The 20,191-nt window shown below is 38.9% G+C and overlaps 1 protein-coding gene across 4 annotated transcripts in view; it reads right to left on the bottom strand.

The window, feature by feature from the left end:
• Nucleotides 1-15,202, bottom strand: part of GRIA2 (glutamate ionotropic receptor AMPA type subunit 2) — a 143,628-nt gene extending 128,426 nt beyond the window's left edge. Inside the window, exons 1-2 of one of the 4 annotated variants that reach the window (XM_075198247.1) lie at nucleotides 14,397-15,202; nucleotides 13,889-14,029 (exon numbers count right to left, since the gene is read on the bottom strand). In XM_075198247.1, coding sequence (XP_075054348.1) covers nucleotides 13,889-14,029; nucleotides 14,397-14,484 — 229 coding nt within the window. In that variant the 5' untranslated portion in view covers nucleotides 14,485-15,202. The remainder of the gene's footprint in view (nucleotides 1-13,888; nucleotides 14,030-14,396) is intronic. The other 3 variants (XM_075198252.1, XM_075198242.1, XM_075198235.1) reach the window with 3 other exon arrangements.
• Nucleotides 15,203-20,191: the final 4,989 nt, after the last annotated feature.

The following is a 20,191-nucleotide window of genomic DNA, read 5'->3' on the forward strand; positions in this document are numbered from 1 at the left end:
AAACATATCTTATGCCTGCCAGAGTATATAGAATTGCCACATAAATATCCCATAGGTGATGTAGGTATTAGGGAGCTCTAGTCATCCGATCACATATTTTATGGTCATGCCCTACAACCCAAGCACTCAGGTCAGCAGTCCATCAACTACAATCCAAATTAGTTAGAACCAAAATACCCCTAAACTTAACCATAAAAATATATATGAATATTCAAAAGAATACATTATATACCTAGTGGGACATGCTTTGCTCTGTAAAATCAGTGATAGCTTAAGCTTGTAAGTCAGAAGACTTTCCACTGTTACAGAAAATAATATCTAGATTACGATACTGAAATAAGATCGAAAAACCAATACTTGACTGTAGATCTTAGACACCTATATTGAATACAAGCGTGGGAATTATTGGAAAGATTTTATACTAGTTATAAAAGCTTATTATTGTTATTATTTATTTATATAGTGCCAATAATAATACAGTGTGAACATGTACTTAAAATATGTATAAAATGTGAAATAAAATATGTACACCAAACTCCCACATTCCCCTTTTTTTTTTTCTGGTATCTCTTCCGTTGATTTAAGAAACTGAATTACATACTAATGAAATAAAAGAAGAGACGCGTTAGTTCACTCTCTACAACATAATAAGCACATCAAAGATTTTTCATTAACTGTAAAATACAATAAAATACAGAGGTACAACATAGCTGAAGTAGAGCTGAATACTGAATATAATTACTTTAAAGAGAATTTTAGATTGTAGAAATACTTGGTTAAATTTCCAGCCAGAACATCCAGGTGCAATAAAGAGATAGATAATAGTTAATGTGTGCATTTTATTTATGAATGAGCACAGTAACACTTTTACTACAGCACTTGTTTTTAAAATGAACTATTTGCAGTGTGCTCACAAAACATTTTCTGCACTTATTTGCATTTATATATGTTGTGTGGTAACTGCCACATTGTACTTGTCATACTTAATCATGAAATTTCATCTTAGACAATAGCAATATTGTCACTGAATAAAATGGCCATGGAAAGCATTGTATGTTACATTTACTGTCAGCTGAAGTAATTTGATTTTATTCAAGAAGAAATGACCAATATCAAGGAGACCTAGAGGCAAAAGAGGAAATGATGAGGTGGGCAGGACTTCATGACACAGTCTGGTCTGAAAATTAGGTGGGACAATCATCATTATTTATTTATATAGCGCCACTAATTGCGCTATATACATATTATAACCCCCTCCCCCCTCAGTACACACCATGGGCCTGATTTTGAGTTAGGAGCAAAGCAAAGAAAAGGAGCAAATTTGCACCTGGGCAAAACCATGTTGCATTGGAGGGGGAGGTAGATTTAAAATGTAGGGACAGATTTATAGTTGGGGTAGGGCATGCCATAGATCAACTTTAATTTCAGTGTAAAAATAAAGCTATCAAGTGTTTGTGTGCTACATGAAAAAACAGCCAGTATTTATCTTTTGTGCAAAAAATAAGTCAATTTGTACCCCTGGCATTGTAACATGGTTTGTCCAGGTGCAAATTTCCTCCTTTTCTTTGCTTTGCTCCTAACTCAAAATCAGGCCCCATGTGTCGGGAGTATACTGCCATAATTGCATCATTATACCACTGTTTACTCGGGTGGGATGGGCTTCATGATGTTTCATGCCATGGCTCCGCCCATCTTCAGCAAGTAAGCGCTTCCAGGAGATTTGCTTGCTCTCTTGGGGGTCTGGAAGGTTTCTTTCTAGTTCAGGATCCTCTTTTTCATTCAAGGAGAGTAAGCAGCTATGAATTCTACTTTACTTATTTATTTATTTATACCAGACATCACCACCATTCCTTTATCCTTTGTGTTTGAAGATTAATTGGATGTACTTGCATTCACTGCCGTACAGTCATGCACAGAGTGATTTTACGCAAAATACGGAACGTATCGCCATTTACGTTGGACATATATGAAATTCACTCTCACAAAATTTGGTTATCAAGGCAATATCTTATCCTTCTCATTTTGGCTTGTTATGCTAATCCTACAGACAAAGTCTCCAACACAGCCAGTATTTATCTGCTATAAAGCGCCATAGACATAGCTGGTCGTACCAATAACCTTATGCAAAGGTCATTTACTATCTGCAGAATATGCAGCCTTGAATCACATTTAATTGTGCACAATTACATCCACTTGACCAATTTACGAATGCAAAATCCTCAATCCACCCAGCTCCGCCCTCCAATAGGACCAAAATTATTCACTGCTGCAGTTGCCTTCTGAAGGGGTAAATACACAATCAGCCAATCAGAAGTGGCTATATAGTGCTGCTTATAGTTATCATAATTACATATAATTGCACTAGCCCTCCAGTGCTAGCAAGAAATACGCCTTGTAAAAGGCATATTTGTGAATGTATCTACATCTAATGATGCTGAAGATGCATAAACACACCCATACTGTGCTCAACATATGTTTGCTCACCCCCTCTCTTCAGACATAATGGGCTGCAAGTCAATAATACACAAAAACCTATATACGGACAAATACATGTGCATTTTTTGATCCATATGGGCAGTACAGAAATGCACATTACGCCAAAAACATGTAGGTCCATCTAAGTGAGCCCTTTATAATAAAACTTATTGTTGAGTGATTAATGAATGGAGGCATAGACTAAGCCAGGGCATGTCTGGGTAGATTAAAGACTGATTTGAACACTGAAAAAAAACCATTGATAGAAAACACCTAACAACACACTAACCCCATTTATAAAACTTACCTAACTAAAAGACACGTATATATAGATTTACAAAGAAATTTTGACACTCTGTGACAGTGCATGTTACAGATAAAAGCATATTCAGTGTATGATCAGTGTTCTTATTGTCTCTTGATAAGACCTTCTCCTATTTGTGTGTCCTAAAATCTCTAACCCCACCACAACATGAGCCCTCACCTTTTATATTGCAGTTGGAAATACTTTACTTTCCTATTAGACAATTGTTTAAGAAAGGAGGCTGGAAGGGAGTGGGGAGGTGGAGGGAGTAGAGTGGATCTCTAAGGGCCACAGCAAATGTCTTTATCCAAGGACAGAACATAAAAACAAGTAGTATTTTCCCAATTTCTGTCCTGCACACAAAGCAAATAAAGAAAGTGTTAAGGTTAGCAGTGATGGGCAAATCAATTCAACCAGTTGTGAAATTAGAATGAATTTATGCAATTTATTAATCAGCACAGATTCACCCAAAATTTGCAGAATAATTTACACCCGCTGTAGAATCAGGCCAATCACAGTGCATGAAACATAAAGAAGTCATTTAGCAAGCAATAACCAATGTAAGATAGATATAGTCCTGTAAAAAGATTTTAGTTTCAATGTCACTCGTGTTTCCTAGATTGTTCTATGGGAAAACATCTGTGGATGCTTTTTGTGACTTGTGACATCAGTAGCATGGCCACTTGACTTCTGTGCACACTGAAAAGGTAATTTATGTAGTTCAAAACAAGCTTTCCGGCCTTGGATCTTGGTTTGCACAAGTGCACCATGTTTCATGGAGCTACATGTAGGAGTTTGCAGAGGAGCAGATGTTTGCACAGGCAAGGAAAGGAGTTGGTCAGAGTGAGGTAACTCCTTACAGAGCAGATGCATCAGTATACCTGCTTTTGTGGAGCAATGCAAAAATGAGATTGCAGATTGTGGCGTTTTTGGAGCAAGATTATTAAGCTAATAAAAATTGTGGAGAGCATGTATTTTGAGGGGCATTTCTTGCTATGCGCAATGCACATGGCCACTTACTCCGCAAAAGGACTTGAATTTTGCACCAGATCATAGTAGGCAGTCTTATAAATTTAAAGGGATATACTTCGCAATTTCCACTTGCACAAGCACATTTCTAGACACTACGAGGAATAATATATCATATCATATCATAAAAAAAAAAAATCATAAAAAACTTCACACGTACAAATCATTATCATGAGGCTAAACCAAGCAGTAATTTACAGAAAATAAAAAAAGAATTGGCAGTTTTTTAGTGGTATGGGGGTGGTCTTTGATGTGACACTTGCACATTTGCACAGGCATTTTAAGATTTTTCTGCCTCTCTCCAAAATTAGGGACATTTCGGGTATGCAATACTGTCTCCTGTTCGCCGAGGAATCATCACTGGTGCAAAACCAAGGTGTTTTGTGCGGCGCAACAAGTGCTATGTATTTTGAACATAGCTTTCTGAGCAATTCAGCGACATTGTTTGATTTTCCTATTTTTTATTTCACATCCTCTATAGGCCCTTTATCCACTGGTGTTAACAAATTTACTTTTACTATCATGTTTTAAAACTAATAAAAGCATGTAATTAGATAAGGCAATAAAATCTATTGGTTCCAATGACCCCATACCCACTTGTACATGTGGCTGCATGGCGGCGTTATTTGGACATTGCAGGCCTGATTCATTAAGGCAGCTGAAGAGAACAGATTGTGCATTTTTTTAATGCACAATACTGGCATACACATGTAGGGGCGCCAAGAGAAATTTGGGGCCCTGGTACAACAACTTTATGGGCCCCCCTCCACACATAGTAGGAGAAGCGATGTGTGGCGACATGGATACACAGAGATGGGGCCGTGGCTAACATGTAATTTTGCTCCGCCTCTTTACACATGACATTATGGGGAGAATTCAATTAGCCGCGTAATGTCTCCGGAACATCCGTGAGCCACTTCACAGTGGAGATTTTGCCAGAAATTTCTACCGTAATTGCCAGCAATGTGTGCAATGCGATGTCAGCGCGCCACATTGCCGACAATTGAATTCCCCCCATTATGTATTAAAATGGTATTACTCTCACCTACTTATTGCAGCTTTCACAACCTGGTACTGGATTCTTGTATGGATCCTGGAATGTTGGGGCCTGTTTGGAAAATGTATAGGTACATGAAATATGGAAAATAATTAGCGAACATAGTATATAACACAGGTCACGCAGTATATAATTAGATAACAAGAAAAATATGTGTGATAAAAATAATTACATATATCTATACATTATGTTTAGTCGATAATGAAACACAATTGTAACTGTATAGAAATGCTCTGCAACCCCATAGAGACAAATACACAATAAAAATTAAGAGGCATTCAAAAACCCTTGAATATAAATTAAATAAGGATAACTCTAAACTAATTAATTTATAAAGTAACACTAGAGGGGAGATTGAATTGCCGGTGATGTGGCACACGAACATTGCCAGCAATTACAGTAAAAATCTTCGCAGCACGGTGTCTCGTGGACATTCCTGAGACGCCACGCTTCTAATTGAATCTCCCCGTGTCTCACAATACAAAAAATTATGATTGACCTATAATATATATATATATATATATATATATATATATATATATATATATTTATATATATATATATATATATATATATATATATATATATATATATAGGTTTTTGAGAGCCTCTAAATTTTTAGCATGCAGTATATAATACATTATAGTTGCCTACTCTCCCGGAATGTCTAGGAGACTCCCGAATTTTTGTGAGTTCTCCCAGACTCCCGAGAGCAGGCAAAAATTCCGGATCCAGCTGTCTCCGCTGTTAAAGATGGGTGGGGGAGGGACTAAATGCGGCATTGTGGCCCCGCCCCCTGCTGCGATTGGCCGAAATTGCATACGATTGACATGGGCGGAGCCTAACGGCACACCATGCGTGGCCACGCCCCTTCGACGGACCCCCTCTTGGACAGCTGCCTTCAAAAGTAGGTAAGTATGTAATACATACAGTACAATAAAACATAACATTTAACACGTCCCCCCCACAGTAACATTACAAACCCCCCCAGACATATCATATTCCCCCTAGACACATCATAAGCCTCACCCAGCCCAGCGTACTTACCTAAGCGGAGCTGGTGCAGAGCTGGAACTTCTCCTACTTCCTCTTCAGGCTGCTGGGACGGTGTGTGACATCACTGTCCGAGGACTGGAAGCAGCTCGCTCCCCCCCTCAAAAAAAATGTGGGTAGTCACGCCAACCGCTGGTGAAAAATTATTTAAAAATCATTTAAAAAAAATAAAATTAATAATTGCCTGACTGTGTGGGGCCCAGGCAGACCAGTCCAGTGTCTCCCTCCCACTCGGTGCCTCTGCACACATGTCCACATACAACCTAGAAGCGGATCTGTAGAAAAGTCTCTTATTGTCTACAGGTGCTGCTTATACGGCGCTTGTCATATTGAGACAGACATAACACACTGCTGGATATGTACAATACATATGTACATGTGTGCAATATAAAGTTTCATCAGAACACACAGAAAAAGAATGTATTCAATGGCTGTCACCTGTTAAGAATATAGTCATTAATGAAAAAACATTTAAAAAAAAAAAAAAATGTTCATACCCCCATAAAATATATATATATCAGGATGTTACTACTGAACATAAAATGCAATTTTTACATTTGCTCTTGATTGCTAACACATGTTCTAGCACTATCCATCGGCACTTACACCTGACCTGTAACTGGTGGAAGTGACACAAGAGAAAACACATACCATAGGGAATCACAAAACTTGAATCAGGAGCAGCTGCAAGCACTCGAGCTTGGCACGTCCTTACTGTAAATTGAATACATGCATACCCCATTCCCCTCCCCGTTCTGCCCATGAAATCGTAAATCAGCATTTACGTACCTTAATGAATCAGGCCCTACATGCTCTATTTACTTGCATTCACTGCAAAAGCATTGAGCTCAAAGTAGTGTCCATGATTGGCCTCCTCCCTGAGAACAGGTGCTAGCCCTGGTTGCCACCGCCTATCAATGCAATCATACTGCCAGTTGGTAACTAGCCATAGTTAGCCTTGTGTTGACTCACAATTTATTGGAGTCTGCTAGATTTATGTAGTTCTTAAAAAAAAAAAATTGCCCATATTGTCATTCAACACTTGAATAAATCCAAAACCCATTGTTTCTACACGTTTCATTAGATACATAGGTGTTTAACGCCCAAAGTGTACAAATATCCAAGCAACTCTACCTGTATTTTATTGTGCCACACCCTGACATGAGTTTCTGCACTTGTCATTAGCACCATCAACTATTAAGCTGTAAAAATACACAACCAGACCATTTTCATATCAACTGATGTAAAACACACACTGCCACAAAACACTGTAAACACTTTTGCTGTACTAGTAGTAGTAGTAGTAGTACAGTACTACTCACTAGTCAGTCATTGCAATCTGTCTTATTCATACTTGCCAACTTTTCCTGGTTGGCTTCAGGGAGATCCCGGGGGAGGTGGGTGTGCAGGGGCGGGGCTTGACAAATCATATCATTTTGGCACCGCCCCCTAAATGATTGTCACAATTTTACCCAATTACTGCAGGTGGCGGGGCTAAGATTACATGATATTTGCATCATTAAGCCCCACCACTTATCTATTGCAGGGGCGAGAACAGGGAGGTTGCCCTGCTTTCCCGGGAGCCCAGGAGGTCTCCCAGAAATGGGGGAGTCTTCTGGACATTCTGTGAGAGTAGGCAACTATGCGTTAAAGAAAAGCAGCTAATGAATCTCTAGAGACTGAAGTGTCTTTTACATTTCTGTCTCCATTACTGAAGTCATGTTGTCTTACCTGTCAGTCTTTGATTAAATCTTGGTCTCCATGAAAATGGCCACCTCCATAGGCATCAATACATGGACATAGGACAATTTCTGAACTGTGTCATCATGCCACAGATGGCGAAACCAACCACGTCTTGTACTGGCTCAGCATCAGGGAGAATGCCAGACTCTTCAGGGAGTGAGGGAGATCACCCCTATTTCAGGAAGTCTCCCTGACATTCAGGGAGAGTTGTCAAGTATGGTCTTATTAAAGCAATATTTTCATTGAGAAGTCATAACAACAATTTACTTTTCCTAACCGTAAGTTACAATGTTGTTAGATAGGCGCTAAAACCGCTAACGTTAATAGAGTTCGACTGCTCCCATGCTGATACACTGAAGTGAAGGCCAGTGCTCCTCCCTTGTCACAAGGGAGCAATTACGCTCTGAAAGTGTTGCTTCGCCTCTGCACTGCAATATGTCAGCATGGGAGCAATTGAGCTCTAGGCACCACTGCTTGCTGAGTCACACAATAGTAAATTATTGGCATGAAGCCTGGAAGGAAAACTCGGGAGTGAGAATCATGAATTACTGACCCACTTGTAGATTTTAAAAAACAAAAATGTAGCCATGAATTTTAAGCCAAAATTCAGCTGAATCACAACAAACAGAATGTATGGAGTTTCATACACTTCCATCAATGAAGCATATCCTAGTGTTCATGGTAACAGACAATCCTTCAGAATTTCCAATGAAACTTCAACAAACAATGTTCATTTTAAAAAACCGGGTTGTCAAAATTAGTTTTTGCCAACAACAAAACAATGTTGCTCGAAGGGGAGACATACAACGTTCTCACTCTCTAATGTAATTAGTAGGTCATTAGGTTATGCCAATATATTCTCTCATTCTCACTTACATTACAAATCAATACAATGTGAAAAGTTGTCTTGTAACATTTACTAATAAAAATGTAAATTTGAAGGGAGGACATTGGCTGGATGATCAAACTCTCTATCTTCCAAAATTGGGATAACTTTTCTTGTGTACCATTTATCTGTTTATTAAATATAAGTCCCAACTTTTAGTCTTGTAAAAATGGACAGTTCTCTGTACTCTGTAGCACTATATAAATAAACTTTTCCATACATACAAAGAGAAGAGCTGAGAATATATGACATTATATAACCATTATATATACATTTGTTAGCAACCTTTGTTGTTCTGCACTTGTACATAATTTGCTAGGGGGCACTCGATGGAATGTTACACCCCAGATTGCAACCGTACCATTACAGTATAACAATCTTTACATTGTGCTGTCACTTAAAATGTATTTATTCTAAATCAGATAAAAACAGGAAAGCGTGTAAAGCAGTCAGTCATTTTTTGGTTTACAATCCAGCTTTAGTGTTCAAACAGTCATGTATTCTAGCATGAATCAGGTGTGGAATGGAATAAATTGAATAAATGCTTAATAAATAGGCTCTTAAAGGGTAGTTCATATGTCATCATCATTATAGAAAGAAAAACACATTTATTTTAGATACACTCAGAGATATTTAGAAAAATTAGGGCACAGAAAATGTGATGTAGCCCATAGCAACCAATCCAATTCTAAAATCAAACGTACCATAAAAATAATACTCAGGTTTTCATGTGTGTAATATCATACCTCCTAACCGTCCTGATTTTTGGCAGGAGAGTCCCAAATCACAGGCCTCCAAAGGGGCATAGCATGCATGAAATGGGCAGTTTCCTCCTAAAGTATGCATTTTGGGGAAGATTTAATGTGTCTACAGTTAATGTTATCTTTTGTGTACTTGTGTATTTTTCTAATTTACTTTAGGAATTATATATGAAACAGGAAAATACAAATATATTATAAAACCCTACAGTAAACATGTATATTATTAATAATAACAGTATTACTATTTAGGTATAAGGTGAGAGAAGAATGAAGTATAAGAAAGATGGTCGAAATCAAATTAGTCCAAGTAAATAATTAAGTGGTGACAGTAACAAATAAAGACCCCTCCCCTCTAAGCTAAAATGGAACTGTCACTTCCCATAGTTCACATACTTCAGTACATGTCCATTTTATAGATTTAGAACCAGTAAGGAAGTGATTTACTGAAGGAATAAGTAAAACAAAGCTTGGCAGACTTGTGCCAACACGGGTAGCAAAAAAATGGAAAACACAGGAAAGACTTTATTATCGTTTTAATTTCATTTCTTTTTTTTTTTTTTTTAGTCCACATAGATGGCTCAGGATGAAAATTCCCCATCATTACGATTTAGAAGATTTACCCAACGTGTTTTCTTAACGAATGTGTTTGTATAAATAGTCAGTAGAATGAATATATAAGTTGTGTTTTATAGGGAACGCTATTTCTCAGTATACTTACAATTATTATGTGCGGGAGCTGTAATAGTGTTTTTCTAAGATAAAATAAAATATAAGAAGAAGTGCGACGTGGAAACATTACAGCTATCATGGGACCTGGGTGAATTTAGTGATCGGTGCTTCACTACAATTTTTTTTTACCTAATAACTCATTAAACTTCACCCAAAACTATAAATGGGGTTGATTTCTGCTTTAAATATGGATGAACTGTTTTGACAGAATAAAGCATTTTACATATTTAACATCCCATTATGACATCTCTCTTAATAAATCAAATTCTACAAAAACAACATTAAAATGTTTATTAATGTTTAGCAGTGGATCACTCCTTACTGGCTGGGAACTTATGCACATTAGGCTCACAATTAGGGAGACCAACCTCTGCGCATGTGTCTTGTACATACCACTCACCCAGGAGAAACTACATGTATGGGCACTCTGTACACTGCTATTATGTGACGTATTTATGCATGCAGAAGTTCATTAACTTGTGATTGGTTGAAATAACGTAGTTAATAATATAGTTAGTAAAATAAATAATAATTCATAGATAAATATTATATGAACACAGACTGACATGCATTTAAAAAAACAAAAACATGTTTAACACCACAAAGCTCTACATTAGCTTTAAATTGAAGATTAAAAAACAGTAAAAAATATGAATAACTGAAAACAGACATAAAGTAATCATTCATTTAAATTGTATATAGCTATACTAAACTGTACACAAATTTCAAATCAATAAGGATTATTACTCTTTTTATATGAGAAATAAGTAAACAGTAAGCAAACACTACATAGATTAAAAAAACATCTGACTACGGTTTGATACAATATTTGTAAAACATTTCCTTAGAAGTGCACCTAGTACGGAGCTACATCAAAATATTCACATGCATGTCTGTCCTTTAGTATATATATGAACTTACATACTAAACAAATGCATCATAACAAAACAATATAAATAAGCAAGTGACATAAATTGTAGATTAATCATGGGTAGATGTACATAAACAATAATGAATATTGATCATAATTTTCTTTTAGACACGGTCATACACTGTATTACTAAAATTCATATTTAACAAGATTTTAAAATGAATAAGGAATGTAATTATTTAAATAATAATTCGTTTATATGGTGTCATCATCTTACGCAGCACTGCACAAGGAATATGTAGTTTACAATCTTAATTTCCTAACACACACACACACTTGGGTCCATTTTGTCAGAAGCCAATTAACCTACCACTATGCTGCTGCATTTAAAGGCCATGGAAAATAGTAGCAGTATTCAATACATTGTTCCAAGTAAATTTCAGATTATTTCTACCAAACAGCTAAAAACGGCATCCAGAAAAACTGCCCATAACTTGTAAATTTGGATGGATATCCACCTAAAACACAGGGATTCTCCAGAAAGCATGACCCTCACAATCATGCAGTTTCAGAAATGGTTATTATGCTAAAATTTTAAATACTATAAAATGAATTCTCAGATTTACGTATAGACCCACACGTGACAATCTGTAGTTGTTGCTTTAATTACACTGCTATTGTTTACACATTGTTCACAACTGGTCAATCAGTCCTTGTTGATGTATCCTTGTGGTTCATACACTGCAACATATCTAGGGCAGCGCCACAAGCAGAGACAACATAGGACAGAGGGAGAGAACATGCAGAAGAGCCAAGATCTGCATCATGCTGAACGGAAATCACACAGAGCAAAAGCTGACTCCGGACAGTGAGAAACCTTCATTTCCGGCTGAGTGCGGCTGCGTGCTGGGATGTATGGGGGGAATGCCAAGCTCTGTGCATATATATGTGGAGCATGTAGAGGGCTCTGTTCTGTATCTTATGTGAACACACTCATTATGACTAGTTACAGATGACTACAGTAAACTATAGGCTGGGTAATAATAAGGTTATTGAAATAAGTGTAGGTTTCGTGTATGAGAATCGGGATTATAAAGTGCACAGTTATGTTCAACAGTTTCCATCAAACGATAAAAATGACAGCTGGAATGGTCAACAGTAAGGGGACAGGGACAAAGGTTCCCAGGCGATGGGTCACACAGCTACACAGGCCTCCTCCCTTGAGATAACTGCAGTGTTACTGGACCTGTACTGCTTGCTGGTACTGGGAGGTTGTGAGTTTTCTGCATGAATCAGCAGCCCCTTGTCATAATGTCATGATGCAGTGATCCCTGCAGAGCTGGAAAGCAGTTTAAAATAGCAAAATCTCTTCCACCCTTCGGCAAGAAAGGTCTCCCTTATATGCACGAACATAGTTAACAATGCTAACTTAAGTTAAGCCGAGTGTGAAACCCCATATATATATAAATCACTGAAAAATCAATCTGTGTATTTTCTAGAATGCAATTTGTAATATACCGTAACAGTACACAAATTAGCGCAACCTTATTTACTGTGTAGTCTGGTGTCCCCACATATTACAGTATCCTGTACATAAGCTCTGCTTCTGAATCAGGGTTTGGATGCTCTGCCCACTATTGGATCCTTAATGGCAGGCAATTGATTTCCAGGTCCAATACGGTATTTTGCTTATTGATAATGTTTTTATTCCATCTGGAAGCTAGGGCATAGCATACTGGATAGTAAATAGCATAGAAAAGCTATTGCATACCAGGGTGGCCTTCATAATGGTTATGCATATTTTGTGTAACATACAAAATTACATAATTGTGCTACTTACACGTAATTGTACAAATAGTAAAGTAAGCTAGTCGTCAACAATATGAAAGCTTTGTATAGATTTCCAAATAAATATTAGTATTTTATCATTAAAAGTAACATCCACTATGTTATACTGTAACTCACACAGTTACCAGTGCAATTATGTGTCTTCTAAGGTGATAGCTGAGGGTGGAATTGATTCCATTAATCGATAACTGGCATACCCAAAACATGAACTGTCAAAAGGAAGTCTATACACATTTATATAATATGCTATGCAATTTAGGGAAATTTATTTATTTTGTATTGTTAATCAATGGGATTATCTAGAGAGGCAATCAATCAGTCGCTTTACATAGGCATCTATAAATAGAACAGTTTATGTGCTGAAACTACAGGAGGCTGCAATAACAAGATGGTATTTTTATGATTATTTATGCACATTATATTATTCGAACGTTCGAAGTTTCTCTGCTTCCTAAATAGCACTTGTCATATTTGACATTCGAATATCCGGAGTAAAAAAAAAATTCTAATTGGAGGATGTGTATAGCATTGAGATATTACTCTGGGTAAAATGGCTGATCATCATTCTGCATCTGGTCATATTTAAATACAAACCATAATCCCGTACGGGTGGTTATTTCACCTGCATTATAACTAGAACACAATACTGTATATACTGTGGAGTTTACCTTGCACAGTTAACCACATACACACTAGTCGTTGCCTTTTAGAATACATGTAAGGAGATATTTAACAAAATGTTGCTTCAACAAGTAAGAAAAATATACATATCGGCCCCAGTTGATTTAGGAAGGCACCTAGTTCTATATGATTCAATGTAGTGGAATGCAATGATGCAGTAACAGGTCCCTTTGGTTTTGCTCCATGGCAATGAAGCAAGACCATTGGTTGCCAGGGTGGCGTAAAAAGCATTGCAGGACAAACTTGCAGTGGGAAGGTAGGTGAGTGTGTGAACTGCACAGTGAACATTCACAGATATAGGTCTGAAAGCTCACTGTGTATTTGAAACAGGTATAGTGTAAAATCAACATCCTCATTATCAGCTTAAACTGTATTTCATATCACCAGCGATAAAATAATAATAATAATAATATTAATAATAATAATAATAATAATAATAATCATTACTCACAAGCATTTGTGACGGCGAAACTGTTAGCTACCTCCAGATTGTCGATATGGGGCGACAGCCTAAATTCTGAATTGGAATAGAGAACCATCCCTACCCGAAATGCACTGTATTCCTGATCTGCACCCCTTGGAAATAACCCTCCTGGAAAGAAATGGCACAGAATAACGTTATTTTAGACGGTTGGCCTGTAATAGAACAAGACATGTGTATTAAATAGAGGTCAGTGCCACAAAAACTGCAATCGTATTGATGTTATATAGAGTGGTTATGCAAATCGGGTTCCTCTAATATTGATTGATCTGGTATTGGCGATATTGCATAGCAACTACCTCTGAAGCTTTGATCAAAATAAAGAATACGACGCAAATTAGATGATTACTCTCTTTTCCTATTCCGATTACTTTTATCTAGTGTGACATTAATGATATGTTCTATACCATATTTAGTAAATTGGAAAATGTAGAATGTTTCACGTAAAGCTGCATTTCAGGTGAACAAAGACGCTTACCTATTTGTATGCTATTCGAATATACTCCAATAATCAGTCCCCAAAGAACGGGAAGCAAGAAGACAGAAATATGCATAATCTTTTGCATTTCCAAGAAAAAATTAGAGCATCCAAAAAACACGTCCTTTATAGTGTTGTTATCTTTCTGGTGATTTAAATCAGCTGCATACTTCTGAATTCATTGGAAATCCGAATAAAAAAAAATCTCAGGGCTGGTAGAGTAGTTAAAAATGATGGTTGCCCTGGCTTCTGAATTAAAAAGAATGGTTGGATGCAGTTGACGGTGATGTGGTCCTAGTGTCTCAGTATTGTTCATTCAGACACTCACACAGAGAGGCTGGCAGATGCAGATGGGGGCGCGCACCGGGTGCGAGCAGTGTGCACAATCCTATACCCCCCTCTTCTCTACCCCTTCCTTCCGGAGCAGCAAGCTCTGGTCTCACAGCGCCCACTATCCAGCCCTGTCTGCTCACTGCACCGTGTGCTGCCAGTGAACCCTGCCGAGGCTCAGCTTCCGCTTCAGCACCACGGACAGCGAGCTGAGTTGGATCGACCAATAGCTGCCCCGATGATGCGCAACTCTATCTCCTATCCCCAACAGTGCACAAGATGCATTGCCAGATCACCGAGCTCCGTCTTCCATCCAATCTCTGTACAATCCAAAGGTCTCTATTCCTCAAACGGGCAAAATTCAAGGGATGCAGATTAGGAAAATAGTGCATTTCAAAAGGGAAAACAAAATCAATTAAAAGTTATCCTGAAAATGAAAACTAATCACTATCCTTTAAATAATAGGTAGCTTGTTCGCGAGACAAAAATCTCGTGTGCTGTCAAAGAGAAAGCGAGAGAAATAAATGGGATCATGTAAATAACTCAGCCTTTTATAGAAATCCAGGTCCAACAGCTAGCGTTTCACTAAATTGCTAGTAATTACATGACTTGAAAATGTTTTATTTGATTGGCTGCCTTTATGTTTTTTACCCAAAATGGAAGTGCACTTTCCTAGTGATTGTTATGAGGGAACTGCTGCTCATTTGTTTCGAAAAGGATTATTGGACGTAGGAGAATGTGAGGAATTTTCCATTAGAACACTGATTAAACCAATTTGCACGCATATTTATAAATTTAAGTGAAAGTATATTGAATGATATGGATAAGAAGTTAAAAGTGACAACTTAGGAGTTAGGGCATCATTCTGTCAAGTGCAGATACAATATATGGATAGTAACCTTGTGCAGAGGAGGGTGAGATAATAACTGGGTGCGAAATGTATATTTTTAGATCATGTCTCTTCTTAGAGGAAGAACATGTTTGATGACTGTTTTTCACCATTAGAGTCTATTAACCCATTAAATGTCTGCTTTGGCCACAGGCAGAAAACTACTGTTTTTATGGGGGTTCAGAATAGATATATGTTTTGATCTTATACTGTATGGATAATTGCATATATAATGTTTAACCTTTGCAAAACAACGAAGTTGCTGCCACAAGATAATTAGCATCCAAGTCTTTTTTTAAATGACTTCATTGTCTAATTCTCATACTTCCCACACTGCTTTATAGGATATTGTACGTTGCTATGGAAACTAGGAAGTCAGCATGGAATCATGCTGACTGGTTGTCACTTAGAGCTTTTAACTAGCACCAAGGAATTGCTAGGTCTGGTACAGTCAGATTCTCATTTCACAATCTTTAAATAAAATCTGTGCTTGGATATTGATTTACTCAATTGTAAGATAATCAGTAATGGCTGCTAATAAACTGATTTTTTATTGTCTGCTTGCATTATATATATATATATATATATATATATATATGTGTGTGTGTGTGTGTTGGTGTACAATAAACAGATGTCATCTTCTTCATGTCATTTGTTTCACTGAACTCATCTCAGCTTGTTTGCAAAACGTCAGATGTGATTAGCGTCATGAGTGAGGGCTAGCACTGGCGACTTACATTTTAATGAGACTTACATCTTAACATCCACTAATATGTATCAGCTATAACTGGGGCAAACAGAAAAGAGTAAACTGATTTGGTTTTAAAGTATATCATTTTTTATTTAGATCACACTATGTGATGTTTTTAATACACACATTAGAGTCTACTTTATTTAGTATTTTGGTCACTATATTTAAATGCAGTTTCCATTACAAAACTGGTATAATTCTATGTACAGCTAATGCCACATTTTTTCCAGGCAGACTTCATAATTACTAGCAACCATTTCTAGTTGAACTAAAATTAGATTTATTGAGACAAATAATATTCCGCTACATCATATTTCAGCTGTATTCTTGCTAGAGAGACATTAAACAAAGTCATCATTTCAATAAAGAAGCATGAAGAGAATAGTCAATCTTATGTGGCTATTGTAAGAGAATAGATAAACAAACTTTCCAAGGGGGAAATTCAGTTACTGACGTTGCGGCGTGCAGACATGGTGTCGCGCACATTGCTGGCAATTACGGTAGAAATCTTCGCTCATTTTTCCTCACAACTCTATTGGGTGCAAGGAAAAATGAGCAGAGATTTCTGTAAAATTTCCACACGAGGTGTCTCACGGACGTTTCAGAGACACTTCGCAGCTAATTGAATCCCCCCCAAGAGTCGCTAAATATTTTTTCTCTCCTGCTCATCTCCTTATCCTCAGTTTTGAAATGAGGCAGGAAGGCATAGGCAGTAGCCAATGAGATCATTGGAACATCCACTGCATAGGGATGTTTCAGGAGATGAGTGTGCTTATCTTGTGGGAGGCAGTGACCCATCCATAGGTATAACTAAGTGTGGGCAGGGTGGCATCTGAAGGGAAGTGTTGATGTGTAGGAGAAGATTGGTGACAAGTTGAAAACCACGGAAAACTAGAGAGATGAAGGGGCAAGGTTCTTCAATAAAATAGAGTAGAGATGTGTGGTGAAATTGATGCAGGGACTCTGACTCTTGAAACTCTTTGCTGCTGCATGATGCCCTGCTACTTGGACATATGGAGTTGTCATACTGGATTCTCCCCAGCAAGTTAAACGAAGGTCCCATTGTCATTATGTGCCTCCGGCACCCAAGAGTTTAGAGTGTCCCTTCCGTGGTGGTGGGAATGCCCTGCCATAAAGAAGAGGTTCCTCCATCCCAATGCCCTTTGTACCTCTTCTTGGGGGCAGAGGTGGCTTTCAAACATGATAAAATAAAAACTTTTAAATATAGGTCTGATTACTTATAAACATTGCTACCAACAATTCAACAGAATTTTTTTTTTCAACAGAACATTTTTATGTTCAAAGTCAGGAAATATATTATAGTCAGGGTGCTGCCCTGCCTGAGCATTCTGAGTGGCACTGCACAGCCCTGGCTTTCCAAATGGTACTGTCCAGCCTGGACCCTACCAAGATATGCACCCGGCCCTAGCCCTTCCGAGTGGCGTGGCCTAGCCCGACCCTCCAAATGGTGCTGCCCAGCCACGGCTTTCCAAGTGATGTTGCACAGCCCGGGCATTCCAAATGGAGCTGCTCAGCCTGGGCCTTCCGAGTGGTGTTGCCCAGCCTGGCCTTTTGAGTTGCTCTGACCTGCCTGGTCCTTCGGAGTGATGCTGCCCAGCCAGGGCCATCCATATGGCGCTGTCCCAGGCCTTCCAAATAGGACTGACCAACCCGGGCCTTCCAAAAGGTGCTGCCTAGCATGGCCTTTCGAGTGGCGCTGCACACCACAGCCTTCCAATTTGAGTTGCCTAGCCCAACCCTCTGAGTGGCGCTGCCCAGCCAGCGCCTTCCGAGTGGCACTGCCCCACCCGGCCTTTCGAGTGGCGCTGTCCTAAACAGTCTTTCAGAGTGATGATTCCCAGCCTGAGCCTTCCAAGTGGCACTGCCCAACCCGGCTGTTTGAGTGGCGCTGCACACCCCGGGCCTACCTACTGACACTGTCCAGCCAGGGACATACAAATAGCACAGCCCAGCCCAGGGCTTCGGCTTCCAAATGGCATAGCCCAGCCCGCCTTTTTGAGTGGTGCTGCACACTCCGGTCGATCCTAGTGGTACTCCCCAGCCAGGGGATACCGAGTGGCACTCCCTAGCCCAGGCCTTCCGAGTGGGACTGCCCAGCCTGGCCTTTCCAGTGGCGCTGCCCTGCCCAGTCCATCCGAGTGGCACTGCCCAGCCTGGCCTTTCCAGTAGTGCTGCCCTGCCTGGTCCTTCCCAATGGCGTTGCTCTTACAGCTACAATAAATGCCTCTATCTCAGTCTGTTCTGATTCTAGGAACTCTTTGCTGCTGCATGATGTCCTGCCACTTGGACATATGGATCCTTTATACTGGGGTCTATTTTCTCCCCAGCAAGTAAAATGAAGGTCCCACTACCACTTCCATGGGGGTGGGAATGTCCTGCCTTCAAAAAGTGGTCCCTCCCTTCCAATGCCATCTGTACCTCTTCTTGAGGACAGGGGTGGCTTTCAAATATGAAAAAATATAAACTTTTAAATATATCTCTGATTATTTGTAAACATTGCTACCAGCAATTCAACAGATGCTTGTTTTTGTTTAAATTAAATAAAAATATTACAAACAATGTGACTTGCAAAATGCATTGCAAGTCAAACAAGGTGCTAATCTGTTTTGCATAATTTTCCTTTTACATGTGATAGATAAACACTATATGAACACAGATGATGTATAAATGATAACGAGCAGCCACTAAAGAATTGTGTCTTTGGTAAGCCAGGTGCGACCATTAGGCAGCTTTAGGCTTTAGTATTAGTCTTCGGAATTGTCATGTCGCTGTAGTCGCTGCCGGTGTAGTCAGTATCGTTAAATGGTACTACACCCAGCAGCCTATAAAGCTTACTTTCAAGGGGAAAACATGCAGATCGCTCTGCGACCCAGCCTAAGGTAGCCCACTATGGGATCGGCCCAGGGGTCAGTTGTCCCTCTGCCTCCCAGCACAGCCTGCGCATGGGTTAATGAATATAAAAGTTTTTTTTTAATGGTGTTAGTGTAAATTAATTATGGTGATGAAGGCGTTAATGATTATAAAGGGGTTCATTATGTTGAAAGGGTTGTTATGATGAGGCTAAAGGATTTAATGATTATGAGGGTTATGATGTGGGAGCTAATGCTTATAAGGGGGTTCATATGTAATGTTGAGGATTAATTAATGATGGGGAGGTTACTGTTGATAAAATGGTTATTATGATGAGATTTTAAAAAGGTTAATGACAGCATTGATTGATGAGGGGTTTAATTATCATGAGGGGTTACTTTTGAGGATTTGGTGGTTAGTTATGATGGACCACTGCTATGTGATTGGCCCCCAGATGATTGGTGTAATGTGTGAGTAGTGGTGGTGAGGGTGGTATTCTTGGGGGGCAATTTTGTCGTTGTGGGCGAGGCCAAAATGACACGATGATTTGTGTCATTGAGGACCGTCAGGGACAGGATGCAGGAGACTTGCCTGCTCTCCTGGCAGTCTGGCGGATACTTTCGGAATTCAGGAGTCTCCCAAACATTCTGGGAGAATAGTCAAGTGTGTGAGTGTTGTTTGCTTAGGGCGCCAAGAAAAGTTGCAATGGCCCTGCTCTTAGGTGACGTAAAAAGAAAGGGCTTTATTATGTCTCCAAACTCTACTGGGTTCTCTGTCCTCTGTTGAGATGTTGGGCTTCTTGAGTATATAGAGAGATGAACACAAGTATGAGCATTCAATACATCTTCACGCGTTGTAGCCAATAGGCTATTGCGTCTTAGGTAAAGGAATGAGGGAGGGAAATTATTATGTCCCCAAACTCTAAAGGGTTCTCCCACCTGAGTAAAGATTGTG

Source organism: Mixophyes fleayi, chromosome 1, assembly GCF_038048845.1.
Source record: "Mixophyes fleayi isolate aMixFle1 chromosome 1, aMixFle1.hap1, whole genome shotgun sequence".
Classification (NCBI taxonomy): domain Eukaryota; kingdom Metazoa; phylum Chordata; class Amphibia; order Anura; family Limnodynastidae; genus Mixophyes; species Mixophyes fleayi.